The sequence below is a fragment of the Zootoca vivipara genome, chromosome 1, assembly GCF_963506605.1.
Source record: "Zootoca vivipara chromosome 1, rZooViv1.1, whole genome shotgun sequence".
Classification (NCBI taxonomy): domain Eukaryota; kingdom Metazoa; phylum Chordata; class Lepidosauria; order Squamata; family Lacertidae; genus Zootoca; species Zootoca vivipara.
The window spans coordinates 13,381,641-13,407,908 of record NC_083276.1 but is presented as its reverse complement, the minus strand read 5'-3'; the positions used below and the strand labels follow the sequence as shown (position 1 = coordinate 13,407,908).

At 43.9% G+C, this 26,268-nt stretch overlaps 2 protein-coding genes across 2 annotated transcripts in view; one reads left to right on the top strand and one right to left on the bottom strand.

Annotated features, from left to right (window-relative positions):
* Positions 1 to 1,384: 1,384 nt before the first annotated feature.
* TDRD9 (tudor domain containing 9) overlaps positions 1,385 to 26,268 on the top strand; it is an 81,550-nt gene continuing 56,666 nt past the window's right edge. The window contains exons 1-3 of the mRNA XM_035105043.2: positions 1,385 to 1,585; positions 20,607 to 20,707; positions 25,280 to 25,380. Of these exons, the coding sequence (XP_034960934.1) occupies positions 1,431 to 1,585; positions 20,607 to 20,707; positions 25,280 to 25,380 (357 nt within the window). The 5' untranslated portion in view covers positions 1,385 to 1,430. The remainder of the gene's footprint in view (positions 1,586 to 20,606; positions 20,708 to 25,279; positions 25,381 to 26,268) is intronic.
* RD3L (RD3 like) lies at positions 6,212 to 7,981 on the bottom strand. Its single transcript, XM_035105074.2, has 2 exons — positions 7,682 to 7,981; positions 6,212 to 6,509 (listed from the first exon to the last, which is right to left on the bottom strand). Exons 1-2 carry the CDS (start codon positions 7,978 to 7,980, stop codon positions 6,212 to 6,214), a joined length of 597 nt encoding a protein of 198 aa, XP_034960965.1. The 5' UTR covers position 7,981.

Below are 26,268 nucleotides of genomic sequence, written 5' to 3'. Positions count from 1 at the left end.
TAACCGCTGTACCACATTGCACAGCATGGCGCTGTTTGTGAGCTAAACTGGACTGCCGCCTGCCTGCCGTAGAACAATTGCTAACCTCATTGTAACTAAAAAAGTGCGTACGAAGTGCATGTTTTCCCTCCAGCAGAGTGGCTTATTATGGTATGCACTTTTGTGTTTTTATATTGTACAATGTAAACCGTCCTGTGATCTTTGGAAGAAGGGCAGTATAGAAATTTAATAATAATAATATATCCATCCATACTGGCGCAGCAGCAAAAAAATAAACAATATAAATACAAATATTTGGGTAGAAACTCCTCCGTGCAGCCCAAGCAACCTGATAGAATGCAAATCGTCTCCTCTCGGATGATCAGATTGAAACTGAATGAAACTGATAATTCGAGATCAGCTGTGCGTGCAAGAGTGCAAAGTGGTCGCCGCTGCATTGCTGTGTGCGGCAACCCCCATCCCCCAAAAGACTAGTCTGCCTGCATAAGGTAGATTACATTTTTATTTAAATTGCGAAAGAAGAGAGTAAAAGCGAGCTGACCCCGTCCTCTAGGCACGTTTACTCAGAAGTAAACCCCCGGTGGGTGGGAGAAAAGCGGCGAGATAACTGCATTTTGCGCGATCGACCACAGAAGTATAGGTTTTAGATAAACCATGTACTTTATTGTGGGTTTTATCTGTCAGCCTTTCTCATCAACCTTGCGCCCCCCCCCCCCGAAGTTGTTGGACTACAATTCCCATCATCCCTGACCACTGCTCCTGCTAGCTAGGCATTGATGGGAGTTGTAGTCCAACAAACACAACCTTAGCTCTTTGCAGCAGTTTTTCCAATTTAGGGAGGAAAGAGCGGCCGGCCCGGTAGCAAAACCACGAAAATTCATCGGATGGTTTCAAGCAAGCGTAAGTAAATGATGTAGGTCTTTCTCTCTCTAATATACACACATCCCATTTCACACTGCAAGGCTTACATTCGAGTCAAGGTGCGGAAAGAAGACATAGCTGCCAAGTTATCCCTTATTTTAAGGGATTTTCCCTTATGCTGAATAGGCTTCCTCGCGAGAAAAGGGAAAACTTGGCAGCTATGAAGAAGATTGTACTGCAATGTTGCTTGCAGGCCTAAACGCGCCTGAGTTTAAGTTGGGAACTTCGGATTCAAACCGGCTTGTGCAGTCTGTACGCACGCGCGTGCGTGCGCGCGCGCCTAAGACGGGAGCAAGCCCCGTTTGAACGCGGCAGCAGTTACTTCTGAGTAAATCTGCGTAGGAGAGCGCTGTATCGGAAGCCCCGCCCATTAAAGAGGAGTCGCAGAATTCTGCCTGCGGAGTGTTGGGCACGTGGCTGGGGGCGGCGCCTAGCAATTAACCTGGGTTCTTAGGGGGCGCTGCGTGGCGACGTGGGCGCTGGTGTCCTGGCTTGGGCAGGGGGCAGAGATGTTGCGAAAGCTCACCTTGGAGCAGATCAGCGACTGGTTCACCATTGGCAAGGCCGTCAGCGGAGTAGAGTTCTTGGGGGGCCAGCCCCAGGCTGGTGGACCGGCCCACAGCCCGGGGGGGCCTGCGAAAGAGCAGGCCCCTTCTGCCAATGCGTATGTATTTCTGCGGGACAGGTTGCTGCTCACCGTTGTTTATTTCTATTTTATTTTGTATGCTTTACAGAGAAATGAAAAAAGCACCAAACGACACGTGCACAGAGTAAGATAAGACACAAGAAACAGTACCCATGTAGAAAACAAAAAGGAACAAAAATAATAATAGTATTGAGTACATTACAAAAAGAGGGGGGGGAGCTTGTTATTGTAGTTAACCAGACCTTAATCTAATTTACTGTTATTTATTAGCTTTATTAATATGACCCTTCCAAAAGCTGAATAACTTTATCCAAAGGAGCCCAGGGATATATATATATGTGTGTGTGTGTGTGTGTGTGTGTGTGTGTGTTACTGGTTTGTTTTTTAGTCTTTGTGGTTTTATTCTGTGTTTTTTAGGCTGTGAACTGCCCTGAGGATTTTTGATGAAGGGCGGCATACAAATTTAATAAATAGTAATTATTGGAGTACATTAATCCCTTAGAAGAGTTGGCAGGCTAACCTGCACTATTTTTATAACTTACCGTACCACAGGGCAGTTTACAATACTGTATAAAGACACAAAAATGTGTAACATAGTAAAAATACCCACACACACACACACACAGGTTAAAAAGCCATAGATTATTTAATTTGTCCAAAGGAAAAAAATCTGTTTTTTTCCAACAAAACATTCCAGGCAGCTGATGAAGTGGTCTCTTCAGGACTGCTTTGTAATGATAAATAGGCTGGACCACAATCCTGTATGTGCTTACTCAAGAAGTAAGTGCCGTGGAGTTCACAGGGGCCTTACTCCCAGGTAGGTGTGTGTGTGTGTGGGGAGATTGCTGCTTTTGTTGTTAAGATTATTTATTCCTTATCGCAGGCAGGTGTTTGTAGCTCCAGGAGACTGGAGGAAAGCAAGTGAAGCCCACTGTCCAAGAGAAATAGCCTCTTAGGAATACTATAAAAAGACATTTGAGGCCCCAGAGTGTATGTTACGTGTTTCATTAGAAATAGAAGGGGGAAAGGGGGAGTATTTTAGGGGCATGACCCCCACCTCAGTCACCGGGAAAAGCAGGTGGTTGAGGCTGACTACCTGGCATGGGCATAGCCAGGCCTTTTGTTGGGGGGGAGGCGGGGCAGAACCTCAGTTGGCTATGTATTATTATTTTTTTATTGATGGGGGGGGGAGCTGCCCCACCCACTCCCACTATGCCCATGCTACCTGGTAACATGGCTAATGTGTTAACTACTGTTTGTGAACTTCTTGAAGGCATCTCTTTGGCCCCTGTGAGAAAGGATGCTGGACTAGATGAGTTTTTGATATGATCTCTTAGGTACTGATTTGGTAGATTGTTTGATAGCCAAGCTAATCATGTTACCACCAGGTGACCAACACTTCACTTGCCCACTTTGGCCCTGCAGGCAGTTTTTGAAATGAAAGCAAAAGCTAACCTACAATAATCTAAAAACAGCAGCAACAACATGGGAGTCAATAAAATTAAAATCTAAGCTGTATAAATTAGAATTACAATTCAAAACTTCAAAGTCGGGAATCTTTAATCGGCATACATTTAAAAATATCAGCGGGTAGGGTATCTCTTGGTCAAGTAAAACCTGACAAGGTGTGTGCTCTCTCTCAAAAGTCACAGGACTGATTTATAAAGCCGCTTTGCCTTTATGTATTGATGGTTGACTCCTCTGCGGGAGGGATGAGTTCTTTGGGACAGGACTGGACAGGCACGGCTTTGCAGTAATCAGAATGGCTGCATATCTGTGCAAAATCTAGAACCGTGTTACTCAAACGATGGGCCTTGGGCCACTTACAGGGAGGCCTCAGCGCCACAGGCTCTTCAGTTCCTTCGCTCTTGCCTGCCCAGACCCTTAATTACGGTATGTCATAGCTTTTTTGGATGGCAGCACCACCAACAACTTGCCTTCAGAGTCAAGATGTTCAGGGGCAGAAGGAAGGAAGGAAGGTCTCCTAAGTGGGGAAATAGCTCGAGGAGGAAGTGAAGGAAATTAGAATGTGAGAGAAAAGGTTTAATATTTATTAATAATAACAATAATAGACTGGAAACCAAAAGGAAGGGGATATAGCAGAAATGTAATGGGATCATGGAGGAGGGAGGATGGAATAAATGGGAGTTTTGGGGGCAGGGAATAAGGTACAGGCTGAGTGTGAAAGGAGAAAGGGAGAAGAAATTACAAGAGAGGGGTAAAAAATACTTAGAGACGCATGCGGGAGTGGGAAGGGAAAATGATATACCTACTGTATATGTTTTTGGGTTTCCCCACAGGCAAGCATCTTCTGGCTGGCCACTGTGAGAATAGGATCATAGAACTGTAGTGTTGGAAGGGACCACATGGGTCATCTTGTTCAACCCCCTGAAATGCAGGGTTTCGCCCAAGGTGGGGTTCGTTGGGCCTTTTGCCTGATTCAGCAGGGCATTGCTTACATTCTTCTCTTCCAAGGATTAACAGTACGATAGCAGCCGAGAGAGATTCTCTCCCCACCCTCCATTCAGTCAACAGGTTGGAGTCAGTTGGGTGTAGTGGTTACAGTATTGGACTAGGTCCTAATATCTCTGACCACTGGCAGTGATGACAGGCGCTGAAGTGATTTGTAGTCCGATACCATCCACAGGGCCATCGATTCCCCTGGCCTTCCCAACACCATAAATGCAGGCTGCACATGCTCCTCTGTGTGGGGAGGTCTCTGCATATTCTGCTGTAGAACCATTGGTTGTTGCAGGGTTTTTTTTTGTAGGGGGGGGGTGGCTGAAAGATAAATTTTGGGGAATAAAGCTTCCTTTCTTTGGGAGGGCTTTATTTAAATAAAAATGATAGGTGCATAAAAGGCAGAAAATCAAGATCGTGCTGCAAAGGGGGAAGCGATGGAATTCACAGATCAGCTTCATTGCATGAACAGCAGTTTTTTCCCCTCATGCTAGGAGTGTGTTGGATTCAAAATGCAGCCTTGAACACCTGCACAGTTTTTTTTTATCCTAGGCATTAGGGCAAAAGAAATGTGTGTGTGTGCAATAGAAAACTAAAGTCCCGTTTCTACTTAAAAGTTCTATTGAATTCAGTGGGACTTGTTTTCAGGTGAAGTGGGGTTAGAATTGCAGCTTTTGCCTCTTGTCTCTGCTTTTGCTATCTGGTGGCATAACCCTAAAACTGCAAGCATGTTAGTTGCTGTTCCGTAATGGTGGGAGTTAAATTTAGCTTGGATATGTTTGCGGAAAAGTCAATTCTGGCAACTATTTTCATTGATTTTCTGCTCTACTTATGTCAGTTGTGGCCACAGTTCCCACATGTCAATTTCAAGCTATTGGGCGGCGGGGGGGGGCAGCCGTTCTGCACGCCCCCCCAACAACTAATGCTTGAGGGGGAAAGCATATATTGAAGTGTTTATATATATGTATCCCAAGTTGGTTTGTTTTTATATCTAACCAGGAATTTTCCTGTATAGGGAATCTTTTTTAAAAATTATCTATTAACTCTGTATTAGAAAATACAATCCTGTAAGGTAATGTAAGCCTGTTTAAACCACAGAAAAATAAGTATTACGACCATGGATGAAGCATGCAGGGATTGTATTTATTTATTAAAATTTCAAGTAGAGAAACACTTCAAACTCCACATCAAATGTGTTCAAAGAACCAGTTGCATTTTTTTTAAAAAAAATTGCTAGCTGGTGTCCGTTTTGGGGGGTTTGTAGCCCTAGTTAATGCTTAAGCTCCTTTGGATCAGATACCTGCCCCCCCTTTTCTTTCACAACTATTAACAGTAGTAAATGAGTGCTGTCCTTGGTTTTTTCTTTCCCTCCCTCTCTCCTTGAAAAAGCAGATAGTGGTGTCCATTGTTTTTGTGATTTGCCTTAGACCAGAGTGCTTCCTATCTGCTGAAGACCCAACATTATAAATAAGAGTGCAGGAAAGGCTGTTTAATTTTTTCCCTTTTTTTACTGTTGAGTTTTCATTCCAGAGAGTAAATGACTTACTTTGGGAAGGATTGCATGACTGCCGGCCACAAAACAATCTCCCCTTCTCCCATTGCTATTGCTTTTCATAATAATAATAATAATAATAATAATAATAATATAAATAATTATTTATACCCCGCCCATCTGGCTGGGTTTCCCCAGCCCCTCTGGGCGGCTTCCAACAAAATATTAAAATACAGTAGTCCATCAAACATTAAAAGCATCCCTAAACAGGGCTGCCTTCAGATGTCTTCTAAAAGTATGGTCGTTGTTGTTCTCTAACATAATACTTTATTATTTATATAGTGATTTCATTTTTAAAATATTGCAAACTGAAGTTTGCTACCGTACATGCTTATAGGAACATTATGGTACTTCGGACATCTCATTAAAAAGGTCTACTCTACAGTACACCTTGGGTTAGGAAGGTTCTTTTACACAACATGGTTAGCTAGCAAAACAGTAGAAAGAGGCTGGCATTCTAATTATCCTAAGGACTGTAAATTATATGCAAGTTGTCACAGGTTTAACATTCTGAATTTGCAGCCATGGGGCTGGAGTGGTGTAAAATTTTGTGATTTCTTCAGAGTTGTTGAATCTTGCTGAAAGCTGGTAATGGAGGGACATCGGAGGCAACCTTGGGAGGAGGGGGAAACTTAACTTGATGGGTAGTAATAGGGAAGATTCCAAATTCTGTGGGAGAAAGTTGGAAACATGCCCTGTGTGTTCTTGTCAACGTAACTAGATACAGTCGGGATCTCCTCTTTGTCTGTTTTGCCTGAGTTGTCGCCAGGTGCTGCAAAGTGCATGGAGCAATTTGTATTCCAAACGTCGGCCAGCTGCTCCTGTTGAGCCTCTCTCTCCAGATTGGTTAGGAACTCTTTTAAAACTTGCTTGAATATGTACACAATTTCCCAAGGTAAAACGTCATTTTCTGCCAGAACCTCACGGAATCTAGAAAGAAAAGGGGGGAAAAAACCCAAAAACTGAAATCTAAGGTTGCTTCCAGACAATTTTTTTTTCTTTTCTAAATTGAGCATTCATTCTGATTCCTTTGCTGGGTATTGCATGGAAGGGAATTTCCAGTAGATTTCCCCCATCACTTATTGCAAAAGTCTGATGTTTTGGGGAAGTGGTTTTGTTGCCTGATACCTCCCAATCAACTATTCAGGAGCAACCTGAATTTGCTGGTATGTTCCTATTGCTTCTATCTTTTTTGTTTTTTGTGGCAGCGGAGAAAGATGTTGTGTCATTTTTGTGGTTGCTTTCTAAAGAAACCATCAAGAAACAGGGGAGAATGGCGCTTGTAATACATCTTGATGTCATACAACAGTGGAAACTATTCTGCTCCCCCTTCCCATATTAAGCTGTCTGAGCAAGTTGATTCGAACTGACGTTGCCCTCCAGTCTTTTACTGGGCTCAAAAAGAGAGCATAGGGTTGTTCTGATTTTTTTTTTAATCCCTGTACATTGCCTGTGGGTGAAAAATTGCATGTATAGAATTAGGAATGTTTTAATGGAGAGATTTTAATAGGCTGCTTTTGTGAGTAGAACATGTTAGCTTTACCAGCATGTAGTGTATGAATTTGGATCGCGAGTCACTAGTTTCACAAACCACAATGATAGCAAGCAAATTTTAAGCTATACACACTGGGGGAAAGGGTAGTTCATTTATATGCCGATACATATCGTGTCTAGCAAAAATAGTGCATGCACCTGATTTTTAAATAATAAAGACCTTTTAATAGGCATTGAATTTGCGTAGCAAAACTAAAGTTTTGTTTCTAGAAGGCTTTAGCATTGACTTTTTGTTCATCACATTCAGGGAACGGATAAACCTTGAAAGTTACACCAACCTGCATTTAACTTGTACAATTAAATTTGTCAAAATCACTCCTATGCACACTTAGCTTGAGGTGATCCATTGAACTTGGAGGGACTTTGGAATAAGCTAAGGCTAGAGTCCAGAGCATACTTGCAATGAACCATGTAACCACACTGAGGACTATCTACCTGGGTTTTACTTTCCAGAAGCATTAAGATGAAACTGCAAGGAAAAGTCTTTTATAGGACTTGATTTTTTTGCAGACGTTTATGTGATGCTTGGTCAATAAAAACGGTGTTACCTGCTGAGAATGATTCCAGTTTGGCACGGTTGGATTTGGGAGCAAAGGACTTCGAGCTGCCTTTGTTCAGTAGCTGGGATAGTTATCTGAGGACTTTGCTGGCTCTTCAGCCAGTTGTAATCCACACTAGTTTTCTGAACTTTTTGTTCATTTTCTATCTCCTGTATCAGGCGCTCGCGTTCCTTGAGGTGCCATTTCAGTTCCCTCAGGAGGGTCTTGGTCACAACTTCTGAGCCAGGGTACTGTCCGGTCTTATAGGAATAGTTTTTTGGCCATTTCATCCAGCCAAAGAATGGCATTTTGGCAGCTGATTTAAAAAGATGAGAGAAAAGGTTCTTCAGGTTTGTTCAGTGCAGTTACAACATTCGTAAATCACCACACAGTCTGACACATGGAGGCAGCAATCCTATACACACTTTACCTGGCAGCAAGGCCCTTTGAACTCTGTGGGCCTTGTACCTGAGTAGACATCTTTAGGATCACACTATTTGGTAACAATCTGGACATATAAGCTTGCCCCCCCCTTTAAAACCAATTGGACTCAAACATGTTTGGATCGGGTCAGATTCTGCTCTCTCTGTGTCTTAACGTGTAAGCTTTTTGTACTACATGAAGAGGTAACTAATCAAAGCCCCAAAAACTTCACAAATGTGATCTTTTAAAACACAGAGATAGAAAAGTTTTTCCACTGAATTTAACGGTCCCAGTTATTAAGATATGCATGTACATAACATGAATACATACACACATCTGGATGCCTACAGTTTACTAAACTGTTAGAAATCTGGAAGTCCAGATCACTACTGTACCCTTCCCATGCATGACATTGGTCGTTTCTGAGGCTTCTAAATACCCTTGTTTGTTTCGTTTTTAGTCAATACAATTTCTAAAGTCAACACAACTACTGTGCTTTTTAATTTTCATTTTGAAAGTTTTGAGTGAAATGACTCACCTACTTACTGTACTTATTGAAAGGCGTATCTTTTCCCCGATGTGGCCGTGTATGAGTTTTGCTCGACGTGACGGCTGTTTTATTCCAGCATCGTTCCCCTTTACCGGCAGTTGCACATTCTGTAAAAAAGCAGACAAGCATTCCTCACTCTACCCACTTGAGAAAAGAGCACTGGAGATGGCACATGTATCTTTTTGCATCCTTTTTCCAGCTTCTGCGGGTTGCTAAATTTGCTGCTTCTTACAGGAGAGAGAGAGCCTGTGCACTTGGACGTGGATCCTTCCAAAATTCTCCCAAAGTCCATTCAGGGCTTCTGCCTTTTAGACAGTTTTGTCTTGAGCAGGAGTTGACCTGTTATTTGGGCTTTTGTTTTGTTTTTAAAAAATAAAGGCAAGGACGAGGATTTCAGAAGCTCGTTACTGCTGTGATATGCATCCAAAGTTATTGTCGGTAGCCGGATGAACAACGACGGTCTGAAGTCATGCCAGATGTGCTTCTAGCTAAAGTTAAGACTTGTCGGTCGGATGATGCGATGCTTGGATGTGCATAGCTGTAGGTCACAGTTTGGCGCTCTGTTTCTATGCCTGTAGTGCTCTAAAAATAACCACGTTGCTTTCGTGGTCGAACTAAACTTTCAGGCCATTTTGATGCTGGATTCTCTCCCCCCCCCTTTGTCCCCTCCCGTTTACCTATCCACAGTTAATGCACACATATAAAGCCTTGCGATAGCTCATCTCAACTGGATTTGTGCCAGTTGAGGGCTACTTGCACACAGAGAGATTCCTAGTCTATACTTCCCTCTGATTAAATTAATCTCTTAGTATTTGCGTAGTTCTTATTTATAGTCCGCAGCTGTTAACGGTTTTGTGGGGTTTTTTTTTTAACATGATGAAGGTATTTAAAGAAGCAGCTTGCTTTGCTAGCACCTCCAATAAGCCACGAGAAACTTGGTTTTGAAAAATAAAAATCCTAGCTAGGATTTGGAAGTAAATGCATGTAGCCTGTCCTAGGATAAGGCAGTCTTTAGTGTGTGTGCACCTATCTCAGTGTTGTCTTCTCTGCCTGGCAGTAGTGGCCTTCCAGATCTCAAGCAGAGAGAGCTTTCTTATCCTTGGCTTACCTGTTTTGTTCAAAAGGGGATGCCCGGAAACCTGTGAGCCTTCTGCATCCCAAACATGATCTTAACTATTGAACGATGGCCCCCTCCAAGAAACCTAGATCCCCGGCTCTTTTAAGACCCAGGTTCTTACTGCAGACTTTTCTCCTCCATTATGTGAATATGACTTCTTCCTTAGTCTGCTGACTGGCTGATTGGGGAGGGGAGAAATACCCCCTTTCAGATTCATTATGTGTGTTGTTCGTGCAAAAAGTCTTAAAACGGCCGTTTTGCCAAACCCTTTATTGCATTTCCTACCATAAACCTGAACAGAAAGTGTAGAATACAAGTCTGTTCTGTTTTTCCCTCCTGCTGCTGTAATTTTCAGTGACAATATTCTCTTTTTATAAGTGTTGGTCTCTCCCAGCCGGTCCCCTTCCCCCTCCGTTGTGTTGCATTGAACTGCGTCGTGTGGTAGAACGGCCATGCAGATCTGGCCTGGATGTCATGCAATATAAAGGGTGACGTGTGTGGCTGTTATTAATGCCGATGTTACTTATATGTTGGAAAAATTCAGGTGTCAGTATTAATCATCCTCAATAGGGAGGCTTTCACATTGCATTGTGTTTGGGGCAGTACAAAAAAACACACACACACACACACAAACGAAGAAGAGACTGGACTTGCAATGGCACAGCTGCCTTTGCAAAATTTCAGAGGGAATTAAAATGTTCCCTGCCACCTTTTCTCCAGCGGAGTTGCCGGGTCCCTGCACTCTGTTTTAATTTTAATTTTTGTAAAGAAAAAAAACCCCGTACTGCAACTAGAAATTTTTTAAAAAACAAAAACCCACCCTGTTACACATTCCCTTGGAGAATGCGATTTTTCTGCAAAAGGACCGAGTAAATTCTTTTAACGTGTATGTTCAGTGAGCAATCTGCTGGAGATATTAGGCTTGCTTAAAATGTCTATGGTGTGGGTAGAAATTGTAAATGTCTGGCATTCCTCCCCCCCACCCATGGCTGGATGCAGGAAAGCAAAGCTCAGGTAGGAATTTAGTTTGACAGGCCTGCTGTGTTGGCATAAGTGCTAATGCTTCCATGGAAAAACTGGATTCTCTTCTCCACACACCCCTATGTATTTTTGTTGGTGGGGAGATTATTTAAGAATGTGCTAACTAATAATGAAATAATATAGTTGTGCGAATTCAAGGGGCTTACATTCCCAAAATTGATCCTGTCATACCATGCTGGCTTTTGGGTGATTTAGCACCTTTTTTTGCGGGGTGGGGCGGGTGAAATAGCTGTAATCTCTTTTTGTAATGGCCCTGTTGCCATGCGGTCATAACCAGGAGGACATTACTGAAAGTGACTCTCTGCTGTGCAACAATACTCTGCCGCCTCCAAATGTGTTTCGATACAACTTTTGCTAAGTTTGCTTGTGCTACTTGTTCCTGACACGAACAGACAAAAAGTTCTGAAATCTGGGGAGCAGGCAGATTTAAACCTGCTATGATTTCGGTGTCCCTCCCTTGTTTCAGATAAAGTGATGCTCTCTTGTAGCACGTTATGAAGAAAACAGCTCTGTTTGATCTCAGCTGGCAAATGACTCATGGCCTGAAGTATTAACTTAATATTTCTTTTTTAAAAAATCTGTAGTAGTAAGTAGAGCTGGCCTCCTTACTTACATAAGGCTTCCTCTCTATCTTTGTTGATTTTTAAAGACATATGTGCTATATTAACTGTACTAGATGGAGGCTTTTAATTAGTATTCATTATAGTTGCGGGGGCACCATCACTTGGTGGTAGAATCTATGCCTAGAAAGCCAATGTGGTGTAGTGGTTAGAGCGTTGGACTAGGATCTGGGAGGCTGGGGTTCGAATCTGCATTCAGCAGTGAAGCTGACAGGGTGACCTTGGGCCAGTCACTGCCTCTCAGGCTAACCTACCTCACTGGGTTGTTGTGTGGGAATTATATGAGGGAGGAAGAGGGGGAAGAACCACATTTGCCACCTTGAGCTCTTTGGAGGAGAAATGGGATATAAAAGCAACCATTAAATAATAGTATTCAAAAGTTCCCATATTCAGTTGGCAGCATCAATTGATATTATTATTATTATTATTATTATTATTATTATTTATTATTATTTATATGCCACGGATCTGACTGAATTGCCCCGGCCTCTCTGGGCGCCTCCCAACGGAATAGTAAAAACACAATAAAACATCTAACATTGAAGATCTCCCTTTGCACGGCTGCATTCAGATGTCGTCTAAACGTCAGACAGTTCTTTATTTCCTTGCTGAAAGGAGCAGGCTGCTGAGTCAGACTTTGGCTGCCTAAACAGAGATGGCCAAATTTGGCCCTCCAGCTGTTTTGGGACTACAACTCCCATCATCCCTAGCTAACAGGACCAGTGGTCACGGATGATGGGAATTGTAGTCCCAAAACAGCTGGAGGGCCAAGTTTGGCCACCACTGGCCTAAAACAAGGCCTGCAGTGGTTGCCGGCTTTTGTTCCTCCTCAGGCCAGCGGGCACATTTCAATTTATTTATTTATAGGCAGCGACCGTTTTAGGTGCGTCTGATACGTGTTGTGACCGTGCACACGGGCATCGCTCCGTACCCGAAACATCACAAAAAGTGGGTGGGTGGGTGGAACTGGGTGTTTGCGGGCTTTTTCAATGGTGTTTCGAATATACGCAATTCCACTTAAACACGCGATGCCTTGGAAAATAACCCCGGTGTAAATTGGGAGCTGCCTGTATTAAATTTGTATAGCACCCTTGATTTGTAGAGCTCAGGGTGGCTCGAAACAGGAGCAAAGCAGATAAAAACACAAAAGGCATAAGAACGCAAACCCAACAGATTGCATTGTTAATAAGGGTGTTTCCCGGTGTCCTGTTTATCGGGCTTTTGTGACTATTTGTGATCGTGATGGCGTGATCGTCTGGTGTTGCGTACAACTGCATCAGAGGGGTGAAGTCGTGAAGTTTTTATTTTACAGACACCAGCATTTTTTACTCAAGAGAAATCATCAGCAGTTTCTTCTGTGGTCTTTCTAGGTGCGATCTAAACCACTGGTGGTCCGTGCCTGCGAATTTTAAAACTCACTGGACTAATTATTAGTGGAAACATTAAAACTCTTTAGTACAATTCCTATGTCAGACTGACCCCTAGTAGTCATATTTAGGGCTTATGATTGACGTGTCTTAGCTATGTGCTGGAGCTGCTTTGGGCATCCAGCTGAAAGCGTGGACATGACAGCTGACTGACAAGGTTAAGTTGATGGCCATCTCATTTGTGGGGGGGGGGGTGGGTTACAGACTTTATAATGTACAAATGTGAGCTTGCCCTTCAAGAGAACTCTTTAACTGCCAAGGGGTACTCTTTCTATATATTTTTCACGTTCAGAAGCAAAGCCACTGGTTTGCACCTGAGTTGTGATCAATTTATCTCTTCCCCCTCCCTACTCAAAACAAACCTTCACTTAAATGATGCTGTGGTCCTTTCCAAGGAAAAAATGAGAATGGTAGGCAAGACTCAACAGATAAACTAAGGTCAGAATTTTGTAAAATAAGATGGCTGTGAGATCAGGGAATACGGAAAGTCATTCTGGGCCTAGAAGAAGTGGCGGAGCAGGTTGAATGCAAGGCCTGTGTAGTTAGCACTGAAACACCTCCCCCCCCCTTTTGGGTTAAGAATTTAGATTTTATTCTGCGGTTCTACATAGTCTTCAATATTTATAACTGTTAAGCCCGAAGCTTTGAAATTCTGAAAAGGTACGCGTCACGCTAGTTAATGCAGTGGCGCATTAAGGTTTTTGAATTAATGAGTTTTCCATTCCCCCCCTTCCTTTCCCAAATCAACCTATTTCAGTAGCTGAATTCAAGCGTCTTCTAGTTTTGAATGCCACCTTGTTTACTAAAGGAAAGGCCACAGCCCCTGTGAATGTCACTGCTATTTACAGCTGAAAACACTTTTATTATTGTATTATTATTGTTATTATTATTTATTGTATTATTATTATTATTATTATTAAGATAATACCAGCTCTGCTGGATCACACTAAAGCAGGGGTAGGCAGATGCAGCCCAATCGGCTTCCCCTATCAAGCCCGCGGACGGTCCAGGAATCAGCGTGTTTTTACATGAGTAGAATGTGTCCTTTTATTACAGTGTTACAGGGAATCAGGCAGAGGGCCTTCTCGGTAGTGGCACCCACCCTTGTGGAATGCCCTCCCACTAAAGGTCAAAGAGAACAACAATTACCAGACCTTTAGAAGGCATCTCAAGGCAGCCCTGTTTAGGGAAGCTTTTAATGTTTAATGGATTTCTGTATTTTAATGTTTGATGGATTTCTGTATTTTAGAATTTCTGTTTTGTTGGAAGCCGCCCAGAGTGGCTGGGGGAACCCGGCCAGATGGGCGGGGTATAAATAATAAATTATTATTATTATTATTATTTAAAATGCATCTCTGGGTTATTTGTGGGGCATAGGAATTCGTTTGCTGACCCCTGTACTAATACATACTGTTTCCCACAGTGACCAGCCAGAAGACTTGGGAAGGCAACAAACAGGACATAGTTGAATGGTGGAACTCCCGAAGTATGTAGTGAAGGCCACAGACTTTGATTGCTTTAATGGAGGACTAGATTAATTTCATGGATGATAAGGTTTTAAGTGGCCACTAGCTAAGACAGTTGTGTACTTCCGCCAATTCAAAGGTGGCATTTGTCACTGAATATCAGTTTTTAGGGTAGGTTGTTGGGGAGAATGCTGTTCCTTGCAGGTTGGTCCCTGTGAGGACAGGAGTCTGAGCTAGATGGGACCTTGGCCTGATCCAGCAGGAGTCTTCTTCTTTTAGGAGCACACTCCTGTGTTCTCCAGTGGCAGATGATTCAGAGACCTGCTGAAACTGCCATGTCTGGTACACAGTGCTTTTTTTCTTCTTCTGGCGGAACGTGCCGGAACCCAGTTCCAGCATCTTTTCTTGGCCCCTGCCTTGCGCCGCCGCCACCTTCGCCATCCTCCCTGCCTTGAGCGTTCACGCCCTGGAGCATGGTGGGCAGTGATGGTGATGCCAGCGGCGCAAAGCATGGTGGGAGACCTGACAGTGCTAGGCTGCCCACGCACACGTCAAAAGCAAAGCAAAAGTATCGCTGCTGGAGTAGGCCCGTAGCACCAACAGGTGTTCTTTACCAAAGAAGGCAACAAGACGCAGTTGCGGAATAATCGATGCTGAAAGGATGAACGTTTTACCAATCAGAAACTGCGAGAGGCGGGCGTTTGGGGTGGGCGGGGGCTCCTTCAGGAAGAGCATCAGGAGCCAATCAAGAAAGGAAGCTGTCGGCCAGTAGGCTAAAGTAAGGCAAGTGTGGGCAACACCATATCAGCGTACTGTGTTGCTCATCCTTTTTGTGATGCAACGATTTGAGCGGGGAAACAACCTGAATCTCCCTATAAGATGGTATAGCCCAGCATCTAGTCATGTGATTTTGGTTTCAAGATGGCGCCGGCGTTGGCGACTGTGGCGGTGAGTTCCGGCACTTCTTTTTCTGGAAAACGCTACTAGTACACATTTAAAGTAGTAGTAATAGTAATATTATTATTATTTATTTATGCCCCACCCATCTGGCTGAGTTTCTCCAACTACTCTGGGCGGCTCACAGCACATAAAAAATGGTAAAACATTAGACTTCATAAACCATTATAAAAGTCAGATAGTTGTTTATTTCCTTAACATCTGATGATGGGGGGGGGGTCGTTCCACAGGGCGGGCACCACTGTCGAGAAGGCCCTCAGCCTGTGCACCAGATGGAGCTGGTAGACAGCTGCCCTGGACACAGAATTGACCTGTGCCCCCATGGACAGCTGTGAGTCCAAAATGACTCCAGGCTGCGCATCTGGTCCTTCAGGGGTACAGTTGCCCCATTCAGGACCTCGGAGTCCTCCACACCCGCCCGCCCCCTGTCCCCCCAAAACAGTTCTTCTGTCTTGTCAGGATTCAGCCTCAATCTGTTAGCCACAATCCATCCTCCAACCGCCTCCAGGCACTCACACGGGACCTTCACTGGTTCCGATTTGAAAGAGAGGTAGAGCTGGGTATCATCCGCATACTGATGAACACCCAGCCCAGACCCCCTAATGATCTCTCCCAGCGGCTGCATGTAGATGTTGAAAAGCATGGGGGAGAGGACAGAACCCCGAGGCAAGGACAGAACCCATGGCAGGTAAGTTCACCTCAATGTAAGCTTGGGGAGGGGCAAATTTGACACGGGGCATCCACTTTCAGCAGTGATCTCACACTGCGCATAACATTGTCGTTCGGCCCTTCGCCAGCTAAAACCGAAGCAGCTGTGAGGGATGAGGAAGACACTGGTACTGGAATGGGAGCAGTGTTTGTAAGAGCATCATCTATACAGATGAAAGCACAACCTCTGGGTTGATTGATGCTGGCGTCAGTATTAAGTAAAACCCCTAGTCTCTTGCTAACAAAAACATCGATGTAGGGATGGAGAATTGGGTATTAAAGTGGAAAAATAAGGGCCTCAGAAATATCCAGGCTTGTGGAAGATGGGATGCTGTCACAAGTGCTTGCGTTCAGAGTTACGATTTCCAGTGGCTTTGGTACATCTTACTACTTCCACTTAAATTCCCATTGTTCATGTGCTGCCTTAGCACCCTGTCACTTTCTATTATCGAGAGCATTATAGGTCAAGACCAGCCCATCTTGTACATTGAAAATTCCATGTTAGAATAGCTAGTCCCACGACATGTTTTTATATTTTAAGTTCTGGCAATTAATGGATTTGGTGTAGGTTTTTGTTCAGTCTTCATGGGGGGGGGGACGGGACCTTAAAAAAAGAAGCCATGTTGCAAATCTCCAATAAACTTATGTTTCATTCATTGCGAAGCTGAAATCTGCTACCCTACTCCAGCCTCAGGAACCAGTATCCTGATTGTGTAGCACTCTTGAGAACTGGAACCCCTTGCTTTGGCACTGGAGAAGTGGCACTGATTTGTGCTGCTAGTGGATGCAACTCCAAAGGGGTCTTCTTCGGAGTGCAGCAAGAGTTTGGATGTGTAGCTTGAAAACCTTTGTTTTCCTTTGGGGAGCTTTGCTACCACTATTTACTTTGTTAGTTGCTTTTCTTAAAAGCTAACTCTAAGTGATTTACATTAAAATCTGTTAAAAACAACAATGAAAACTTTTTTAAAAAAAGTCAAATGAAGGACTGAAAACACAGTTAAACCAAAAGGCCTGCCCTGCTAAAAGAGGCCACAATGCCATCGTTCAGATTATTATTATTAATAATAATAATTTATTTATACCCCGCCCATCTGGCTGGGTTTCCCCAGCCACTCTGGGCGGCTTCCAACAGAAAAATAAAACACAATAATCTATTAAACATTAAAAGCCTCCCTGAACAGGGCTGCCTTCAGATGTCTTTTAAAAGTCTGGTAGTTGTTTTCCTCTTTCACATCTGTTGGGAGGGTGTTCCACAGGGCAGGCGCCACCACCAAGAAGGCCCTCTGCCTAGTTCCCTGCAACTTGGCATCTCTCAACGAGGGAACTGCCAGAAGGCTCTCGGTGCTGGACCTCAGTGTCTGGGCAGAATGATGGAGGTGGAGACGCTCCTTCAGGTATACTGGACAGAGGCCATTTAGGGCTTTAAAGGTAAGCACCAACACTTTGAATTGTGCTCGGAAACGTACTGGGAGCCAATGTAGATCTTTCAAGACCGGTGTTATGTGGTCTTGGCGGCCGCTCTCAGTCACCAGTCTAGCTGCCGCATTCTGGATTAGTTGTAGTTTCCGAGTCACCTTCAAAGGTAGCCCCATGTAGAGCGCATTGCAGTAGTCCAAGCAGGAGATAACTAGAGCATGCACCACTCTTGCTAGACAGTCTGCAGGCAGGTAGGGTCTCAGCCTACGTACCAGATGGAGCTGATAGACAGCTGCCCTGGACACAGAATTGACCTGCACCTCCATGGACAGCTGTGAGTCCAAAATGACTCCCAGGCTGCGCACCTGGTCCTTCAGGGGCACAGTTACCCCATTCAGAACCAGGGAATCCTCCACACCTGCCCGCCTCCTGTCCTCCACGAACAGGCACTCACACAGGACCTTCACTGCCTTCACTGGTTCTGATTTGAAAGAGAGGTAGAGCTGGGTATTAAGGGCTAAGAGGCTGGGCGAAAAGAAAAGCCTTTGCCTGGCGCCTGAGACTGGACAAAGATGGCTCCAGGTGTGCCTCCCCGTGGAGAGTTTTCACAAGCAGGGGGCCACCACTGAAAAGTCCACCTTTTTGTGTTGCCATCCTCCAAACCTCCCATGAAGGAGGGACACGAAGAAGGGCCTCTGGTGGTGAATGCAGGGTCTGGGTTGGTTCATGTGGCGAGACACTGTCCTTGCTTCATAAGTCAAAACCAGTGCCAGAATTGGTGTTAATATGTTGCAACCATCCTGCCTCACTCAGTAATTTCTACTGGGTCAGCTGCAGTTTACATACCGTCCTCACAGGCAGCTCAACATGTTAATGCCTTGCAGTAGTCTAGCCTAGAAGTTTCCAGAGCATAGGCAGCAGAGGTTAGGCTGCTGCTGTTCACGTAGGGGCACAGCTGGAACCACTGAAGTCTCTTGGATCTGGATCCTACAAGCTGCGTACCTGCTCCTTCAGGAGGAGTGTCACCCCATCTTGAGCAGGCTGCCTCCCATCCATCTGGTCTAGAGAGCCACCAGTGCCTCGGTCTTGTCTGGATTAAGCTTTCGTTTATTACCGTAGTAGCTCTTCAGCTTCTTCCACAGCAACTTCTTGCAGTGAGGTTGTTCCAGAGTCGCAAAGTCTCCCAGCTTTTGGATGAGAAATTGTTAAAGATAGAAATGCTTCATATATTGGGATGATCCCTGTTTTTTCATTGTGTGCAGTTGTTGCATCTCTTGTTACAGCATAATAAAAATTGTAATACAGATGTTTAAGAAATGTGAGTGTTGTAGCTGTAATATCCCTCTCCTCACTTTTGAAATATGTATGATGTATACATGTGAAATATGTACATGTTTATGTGTCTCTGTGGTTTCCTTTGTATGGGTTCAGTTCTCACCCCCCCCCTTTTGCTGGCATTGGCTCGCAACCTTTTCTGAGGTCATTGCATAGCTTTAAGTCAAGGAAGACCTTTTGAAATCCCCGAATTCATTTAAAGCCTAATGTGTTATTGTGGGAGTATATGTAGTACAAATGTGCCAATTATTTTTAGTGTTAAATGGTGTTTCCCTCCCAGTAATTCCTCTGAAGGGACAAGTTGGCATTCCTTTCGTTAATTTGATGTTATTTTTGTGGTTAGTGCTTAATAGCTATTTCTTGATACCAGCAAGCAAGCAGGCAAGGGGGAAAAAAGCCTTAAGAGTTGCTTGGAAATAGTTTTAAAGCCCTTGGATTTAAAAAAAAAGCCCAGCCCACTCAGGAAAACTCATTGGGTTAAACAAATGCTTGCTTACTATTGTATCATTTACACCAGGGTCGAAAAGAATTGAAAAGATGCTTTTGTCTTCACATAGGGTTGGCCTAAGGCATCTTGCTGTCTGAGGCAGAAAGGCGTAATATGTCCAAGACTGTTCAGGTTATTATACCTGAGGTATCATGGCTTCAAAAATATGATTATGTTTATTATAATAATGATAGGTAAAGGTAAAGGGACCCCTGACCATTAGGTCCAGTCGTGACCGACTCTGGGGTTGCGCGCTCATCTCGCATTATTGGCCAAGGGAGCCGGCGTATAGCTTCCAGGTCATGTGGCCAGCATGACAAAGCCGCTTCTGGCAAACCAGAGCAGCACATGGAAACGCCGTTTACCTTCCCGCTGTAGCGGTTCCTATTTATCTACTTGCATTTTGACGTGCTTTCGAACTGCTAGGTTGGCAGGAGCTGGGACCAAGCAACGGGAGCTCACCCCGTCACAGGGATTCGAACTGCCGACCTTCTGATCAGCAAGCCCTAGGCTCAGTGGTTTAACCCACAGCGCCACCTGGGTCCATAATAATGATAGATCGCATGTAATTTTATCGTCCTTTTATGACATTTGAAAAATCACCTCAGTCTGCCTAATGGTAGGGCCGGCCCTGTGGTGCACCTTGGAACTCAGTGGGTGGCTGAGGGACCAAACATGGTCTAGTGAGCACCCCCAGTTGCCATTTACTTGCTGCATCCTTCTCCATCACTTAACAAGAGTGCCTCGTTTCATTTCACTTCTAATTTGTATACCGCCTTTCTATATTACTATGCACAAGGCAGTTTACAGCAACAAAGTATACCAGGAAAAAAACACACACCTTATAATAATCTGACCCAATACAAAAATTCACCATAAAACATAACTTTAAAATGTAATGACTTATATCAAAGTAATATTTAATAATTGATTAGAATATAATAGTACAAAATAAAATATTGGTAGTCGTTGAACAAATCTGCTCCCGAACGTCGCAAACCCGGAAGTGAGTGTTCTGGTTTGTGAACATTTTTTGGAAGCCGAATGTCCAACGCGGCTTCCGAACTGTTTTGGGAGTCGAACGGACTCCTGGAATGGATTAAATTTGAGAACCAAGGTACAACTGTACACTCAAAGCATCGGCAAATAATAATTAAACAGAAACTCTTTACAATTACTGTAAGTAACTACTAAACTATGATCGATGATCGATAAAAACAACTGCAAATCACAACACATAGAATGCCGCAGTACATACAGAATTGTGTAAAAAGATCAAATTGTGAGACAAAGGCACACAACTTGTAAAACTTTTTAAAAATTAGTTTTATTTGAGTTTATGAAATAAGAGTGAGACTGTATTTTGTCTTCCCTTCCCACCTGACAGAGCTCGACAGAGTGCTGGAGTTGAATATGTTGAAAGATACAGACAACTGGAGTCCGATGAACTCGATGCATCAGACAGCAGTTGGCCTCCCTGTGAACCAGGTAAAAAAAAAAAATTCTCCTCCTTAACTTTAAAGGCATCTTATGCAGCCATGCGTAAATTGTGAGAAGGGACTGTGAAATGCTGCATTTGGCAGAGGCTGCATTAAGATCATGTATGTGAACTTGAAGTGGTGCCTAGTTGGAGTGTGTTTGTGTATATGCGCATCACTTGTGCACAAGAATCAACAGGAGGAACTGAGCGCGTATTTTCCTAGACTGAAAACGCATGATGTTCTCAGAGGTTGCTGGATTGCCTTCTGCATTGTCCCTGCCTATTAACCATGTTAGCTGGGGCTGGTGGAAGTCTGGATAGCTCAGTTAGAGCATGGTGCTGGTAACGCCAAGGTTGCAGGTTCAATCCCTGTATGGGGCAGCTGCATATTCCTGTATTGCAGGGAGTTTGGACTAGATGATCTTTGGTCATCTATGATTCTGTGATAAAGTCTGGTCCCAACAACATCTGGAGCACATCACATTGGCTATCCCTTCCCTACTGTTAAGTGCAGGCACCCCCAGACTTGGCCCTCCAGCTGTTTTGGGAGTACAACTCCCATCATCCCTAGCTAACAAGGATGATGGGAATTGTGGTCCCAAAACATCTGGAGGGCCGAGTTTGGGGGTGCTTGGTTAAGTGTCTTCAACAGTAATTTGGGGGGCGGACAGAGTGCAGTGCTCCTTCATCGTTTGCCACCCAACAGATGAACTATCTTGAATTCTGTCCAAGCATCACGTCTGCAGAAGGTGAGTTTTCTCTGGACCATGCTTTGCCACCAGCTGACCCATCACCATTGAAACTATTTCCTTGGGCCAAAGGAAGGGATGTAGCAACAGTTTTGGAATCGTAGGAGGAATGATTCTCCCCTCAGCCCAAGTCCATTGGAGTTCTCCTGATCCCGCTCCTGAAGCGATCACAGTTGCTTATCTTTGGCATGGAGGAGGAAGTTATATGCTTCCCAAGGTCCACAGAACCCTTGGGACAGTTGGTTCAGTCCACAGAATCTTGGGGGCAGTTGGTTTGGTCTCCCCTTTTGTCTTTCTGCAAAGGCAAGAGGATTCTATGTTAGAAACGCCCCTTCCCTGCTTGAACCCTCAACTTCACCCAGAATAACTTCACCCACAGCTGCAAACTTAGCAAAACTTGACAAGAGGTCTAAGCCCCTACCCTGAGCAAAGGTTTGGGGGCCCCCTGGCTTAACCCCCGCCTTCTTATAATGCTACCCACTTTGCTGTGTCACAGTTTACAAGAGGCTGAGTCTTGCACTTCTGTGTGAAGAAAAAAAATGTGTTCCGTGGCAACCATTTGTGCTGTGGAGAAATTCATATTGGACGCCAATATTAAGCCCATAAAGACCCAGTGCCAACATTTCCCCTATAGATCCTACTTAGAACTTGGAAACAACATGAAATTCAGGATCCTGGGTGTCACCAACAAACTTCTAGGCATCTGGCAATGATTCTCTTGGGATTTTTCCAATGCTGCCAGAACCATTTTCTCCTAGCGGCTTAAAATATCTTCCAGCATTGGTCAAATCATGCAGAGCTGTTGATGTTTCCATACTGACATCTCTGAATTTGCCAGAGGCTGGGTAGCCAGCAAGCATTGTACTGTTGTGACAGAATGCTGTAGTGTACATGAGTTTTCCCAAGGATTATATTTAGAAGAATCCTGGCCAGAAAACCTGATTAAAAGGAGGAGAAGCGTATTACTGCTCATTAGGGACACAATCTAGCTGAAGTTAATCACCTTTAAATGCCATTGACCTCGGTGGAAGGGGGCTGATTTTTAAGACGAGTTGCATTTATATGAAGCTTTAGAATCAGAGAATCATAAAGTTGTAGCATTAGGAGGGACCCTGAGGGTCATTTAGTCCAACCCTCTGCAATGCAGGAATCTCAATTAAAGCCTGCGACCACCCAACCCAGCAACAGCACAGGGACCCAAGTTGCACGCTCATGCCTTGACTTAATAAGCTGAGATATTCATCAGCCTTTTCCCTGTTCATGCATCTGCTTTTTTGCTCCCTTCATGGTGTGCATCAGTGAAGTGTAGGAAGCCTTTAGTTAACCATAATTTCCTGTTAACATCCTGTAACTGTCCGGTGTGTGCCCTCACCTTTCTCATCTCAGCAGAGAAGAGGTTAGGAAGTGGTTTACTTCCGAGTGAGTTGTTGCCAACTCCCAATTTCTCTGTCTGACTTTGAAGCTAGGGAGAATCTCAGACATGGGTCTCTTGACTGGTTGAGGGAGAGATGTTTCTTTTAGTAAGCCTTCAGGTCTTCCCATAAGCAAGGACTTGCTCTGAGCCTCCTTAGAAGCTTAGCTGCACGGACAATAGGTGCATGGCGTGAACATGACCACTCTCTGATTCTATTAAGTTTTCTTCTTACTTTGCTGTGTTTCACAAGAGAGAGGTTACCAGAGCATGGACCAAAAAGTTAGGCTATCCCTGTCCAGATGGGCCACCAGCGGAATCTGATGGAAGTATGGTTCAGGCGTGTAGCAAGGGAAGGGCGTAGGGGACAGGCCACCCCTACCTCCATACTAGCTCCACTCTGGCGGGGACAGCGTGCAGGGGCAGCGCCCCCGGCCCCTGGCCTGCCCCTCGCCTCCTCTGCCCAAGCAGTAAGAAGCAGAGCGCGCTACAGAGCGGGTTGCTGGGCGCCACTGCCGGCAAACCGGTCCGCAACACTCTCTGCTTCAGAGCGCGCCAGCCACCCGGACGGACTGCGCATGTGCAGACATGCACAGTCTGTCCTGGCACATGCATCGTGATGTCACGACGCAGGCACGCTGTGGAGCGACGCCCCGCCCCCAGGGGTGCCGCCCCGGGCAGCCAAGCGGCACCGTTTGCCACTGGTATGGTTGAAGTTTTAAACTGAAGTGTGGTTGTCCAAGCCGGGCTGTTGCACTCTTCTTAGTTAGGGACCAGGCTGCTGCATTCCGGCTGCTTCCAGATAGGTATACTAGTGTGGCTCCTCTGTTGTAAACTGCAAGCGGAATTTCAGTTCAGTTTGTACACAATCAATATTGTATGTCCTCCCATCCACACCAGGGTGTCGTGTAGCTTCTGTGGGTGGGGCTATTTAAGGCTCAGCACATACTCATTATAATACTTGCGGAGGAAAGCCATTTTTAGGACTCAGTTTTTTTAAATATTACTATTGTTGTTGTTTACATTTCTATTCTTGCGCTTCCTCCCAGAGGAGCCCAGGGCAGCAAAGCCAAAACATTAAATCAATAATATTTAAAAATAAAAACATGTTTCAAACATTTAAAAACAATGAAACCACCTAAGAACATGAGAACAAGTAAAAACATTTTAAAGTTATTCACCTACCCTCACAGCTAATAGTTTCTTGCCAAGATTATATATATATATATATATATATATATATATATATATCTGAAAATAAGACACTGTCTTATATTTATTTTTCCTCAAAAAAACACACTATGGCTTATTTTAAGGGGATGTCTTATTTTTTTCCTCCTCCTCCTCCTGCCATGGCCGGCATTGCTGCTGTGCCTATCACTATGTCTTATTTTTGGGGTATGGCTTATATTCCTTGAATGCTTAAAAATCCTGCTATGGCTTATTTTATGACTACGTCTTAAAATATGAGAAACAGGGTATATATATATATATATATAATTTGTATGCTGCCCTTCATCCAAAGATCACAGGGTGGTTCACTATATAAAAATATAAAATAAGAATATTTGGCCATAAAATACCTGGCTAAACAGGTGTTTTTTTTAAGTTCCCCTAAATCAAGTGGGTCTTTTTTTCTCCCCCATGTAATTTTGGGAAATAGGACTGTGAGTGAGAGGTGCTGTAAAAATATAGAAGTCTGCAGCTGATTCAGCTGCCAAATCTTGTTTGTATTGTCCATTAATTTACACATTGTATCAGCAAGGGCAAAGGATTTTGCTTGTGTGCCTGTCTGTGTGCTTTCAAAAAGTCCAGATTTTTGCCAACAGAAAAAAAACTCCAGATCTTTCAAGAAGCCATGAATAATGCAAGCTCTGCAAATATGAGGAAATCCAGTTAATCCTCAATTCAAAGCGTGGATTTTTTTGGGGAAGAATACTCTGTGTGGGGGTGGGGGCAGAGGAAGGGAACTTTTCAAAAGATGTATAGAACAGAAATGGATCCAGATTATTTATAGCCAGCTATAAACAGGAGTAAGCAAAGTGCTTTTTTCAAAAAAGTTGCTTCGGATGCAAGAGCATCTTTTTTAATAAATGCAGAGGCAACATAGTTCATGTAACTAAGCCAGGTCTTGGCATACAAAACAGCATACGAAAATGCATTATTTTAGTAGAATCTGTTTTGCAAAATAATAATAATAATAATTGTATTTTAGGTAAAATTGCATATAAGCCTTGGGAGAAATTTGCTTTTGAAGCTGATAGATTTTCAAAAGGACTTTTATTTATTTATTCCAAACTGATGTGGAGAACTGAATTTAAGATTGGGGGAAAAAGAGAAACTGACAAATTCGCCCATCCGACTTGGTTAACATTTTGGCTTGGCATGCGTTTTCTTAACCTTTTTGACTCTGTCTCCAGCTCCACTCCAGCCGTTCCAGTGTGAATCCAGTCCTGCAACTTGCATACAAGTCAGCAATTACAAATATCCTGATCTGCCCGTATCAAGATATAGAGAAGAGGTAAATGATGTTGCATCTTGGTTTTATAGAGTTACGCTGTGTTGTCTTTCTCCCATCCCCAAGCTACTGTCTGCTTGGTTTTCACTTGTACTAAAACAGGTATTGGAAAGGGCTTTCTTGCCTTCGGTATTTGTAATTCATTAATAGTTTCCTCCCATGTATATCTGTCTCAAGTTTCTCTGTTGATGCATGTGGACTAGATTAATGGACCAGGGAGTTGGGTTTTTTGGCCTATTCTGAATAAGCATCACAATGCTACTTAAGGAACTGTTACGTACTAAGCTTGGATCCTAGAACAATAGGCAAGTAGGATCCTAGAATGCAACAACTGATTGGCTTGCAGGAGAAGACCAATCAGGCTCCAGGAGGGAAGCAGAATCAGCCTATTAGGCTGGAAGGATCGTAGAATGCAACAACTGATTGGGCTGCAGGAAAAGACCAATCAGGTCCCAGGAAGGAAGCAGAATCAGCCAATCAGACGGGACTCATTGTGTAAATAATGTATATAAAAGCCTGAGGTTTGGAGGGCATTTCCACTGTTTTACAAGCTGCAATAAAGAGCATGAAGTCACTACAGGACTCCAAGTATATTTCAGGAACAGGTACACAACTTGAGCACTATTACCCCCCCTTTACTTTGGATGCCCAGATAGTTTCTGCCATTGCATCAAGTCCTTTTCATCCATTAAATCTTAGTGTACCGGCTGCATCCTTTCGTGGGTAAAGAGGATCTCACTGTAGTCATCTATGCTTTGGTAATATTCAGCAAGGACGTGGGGTAGCAGTGTCCCCAGAGCTTTATTTTCATTTCGGACAGCGTCAGGGTTGACGTTATGGCAATTGAAGAGGCTGGGATTGAATCGCAGAACCCTACTGTAGAGTTGGAAG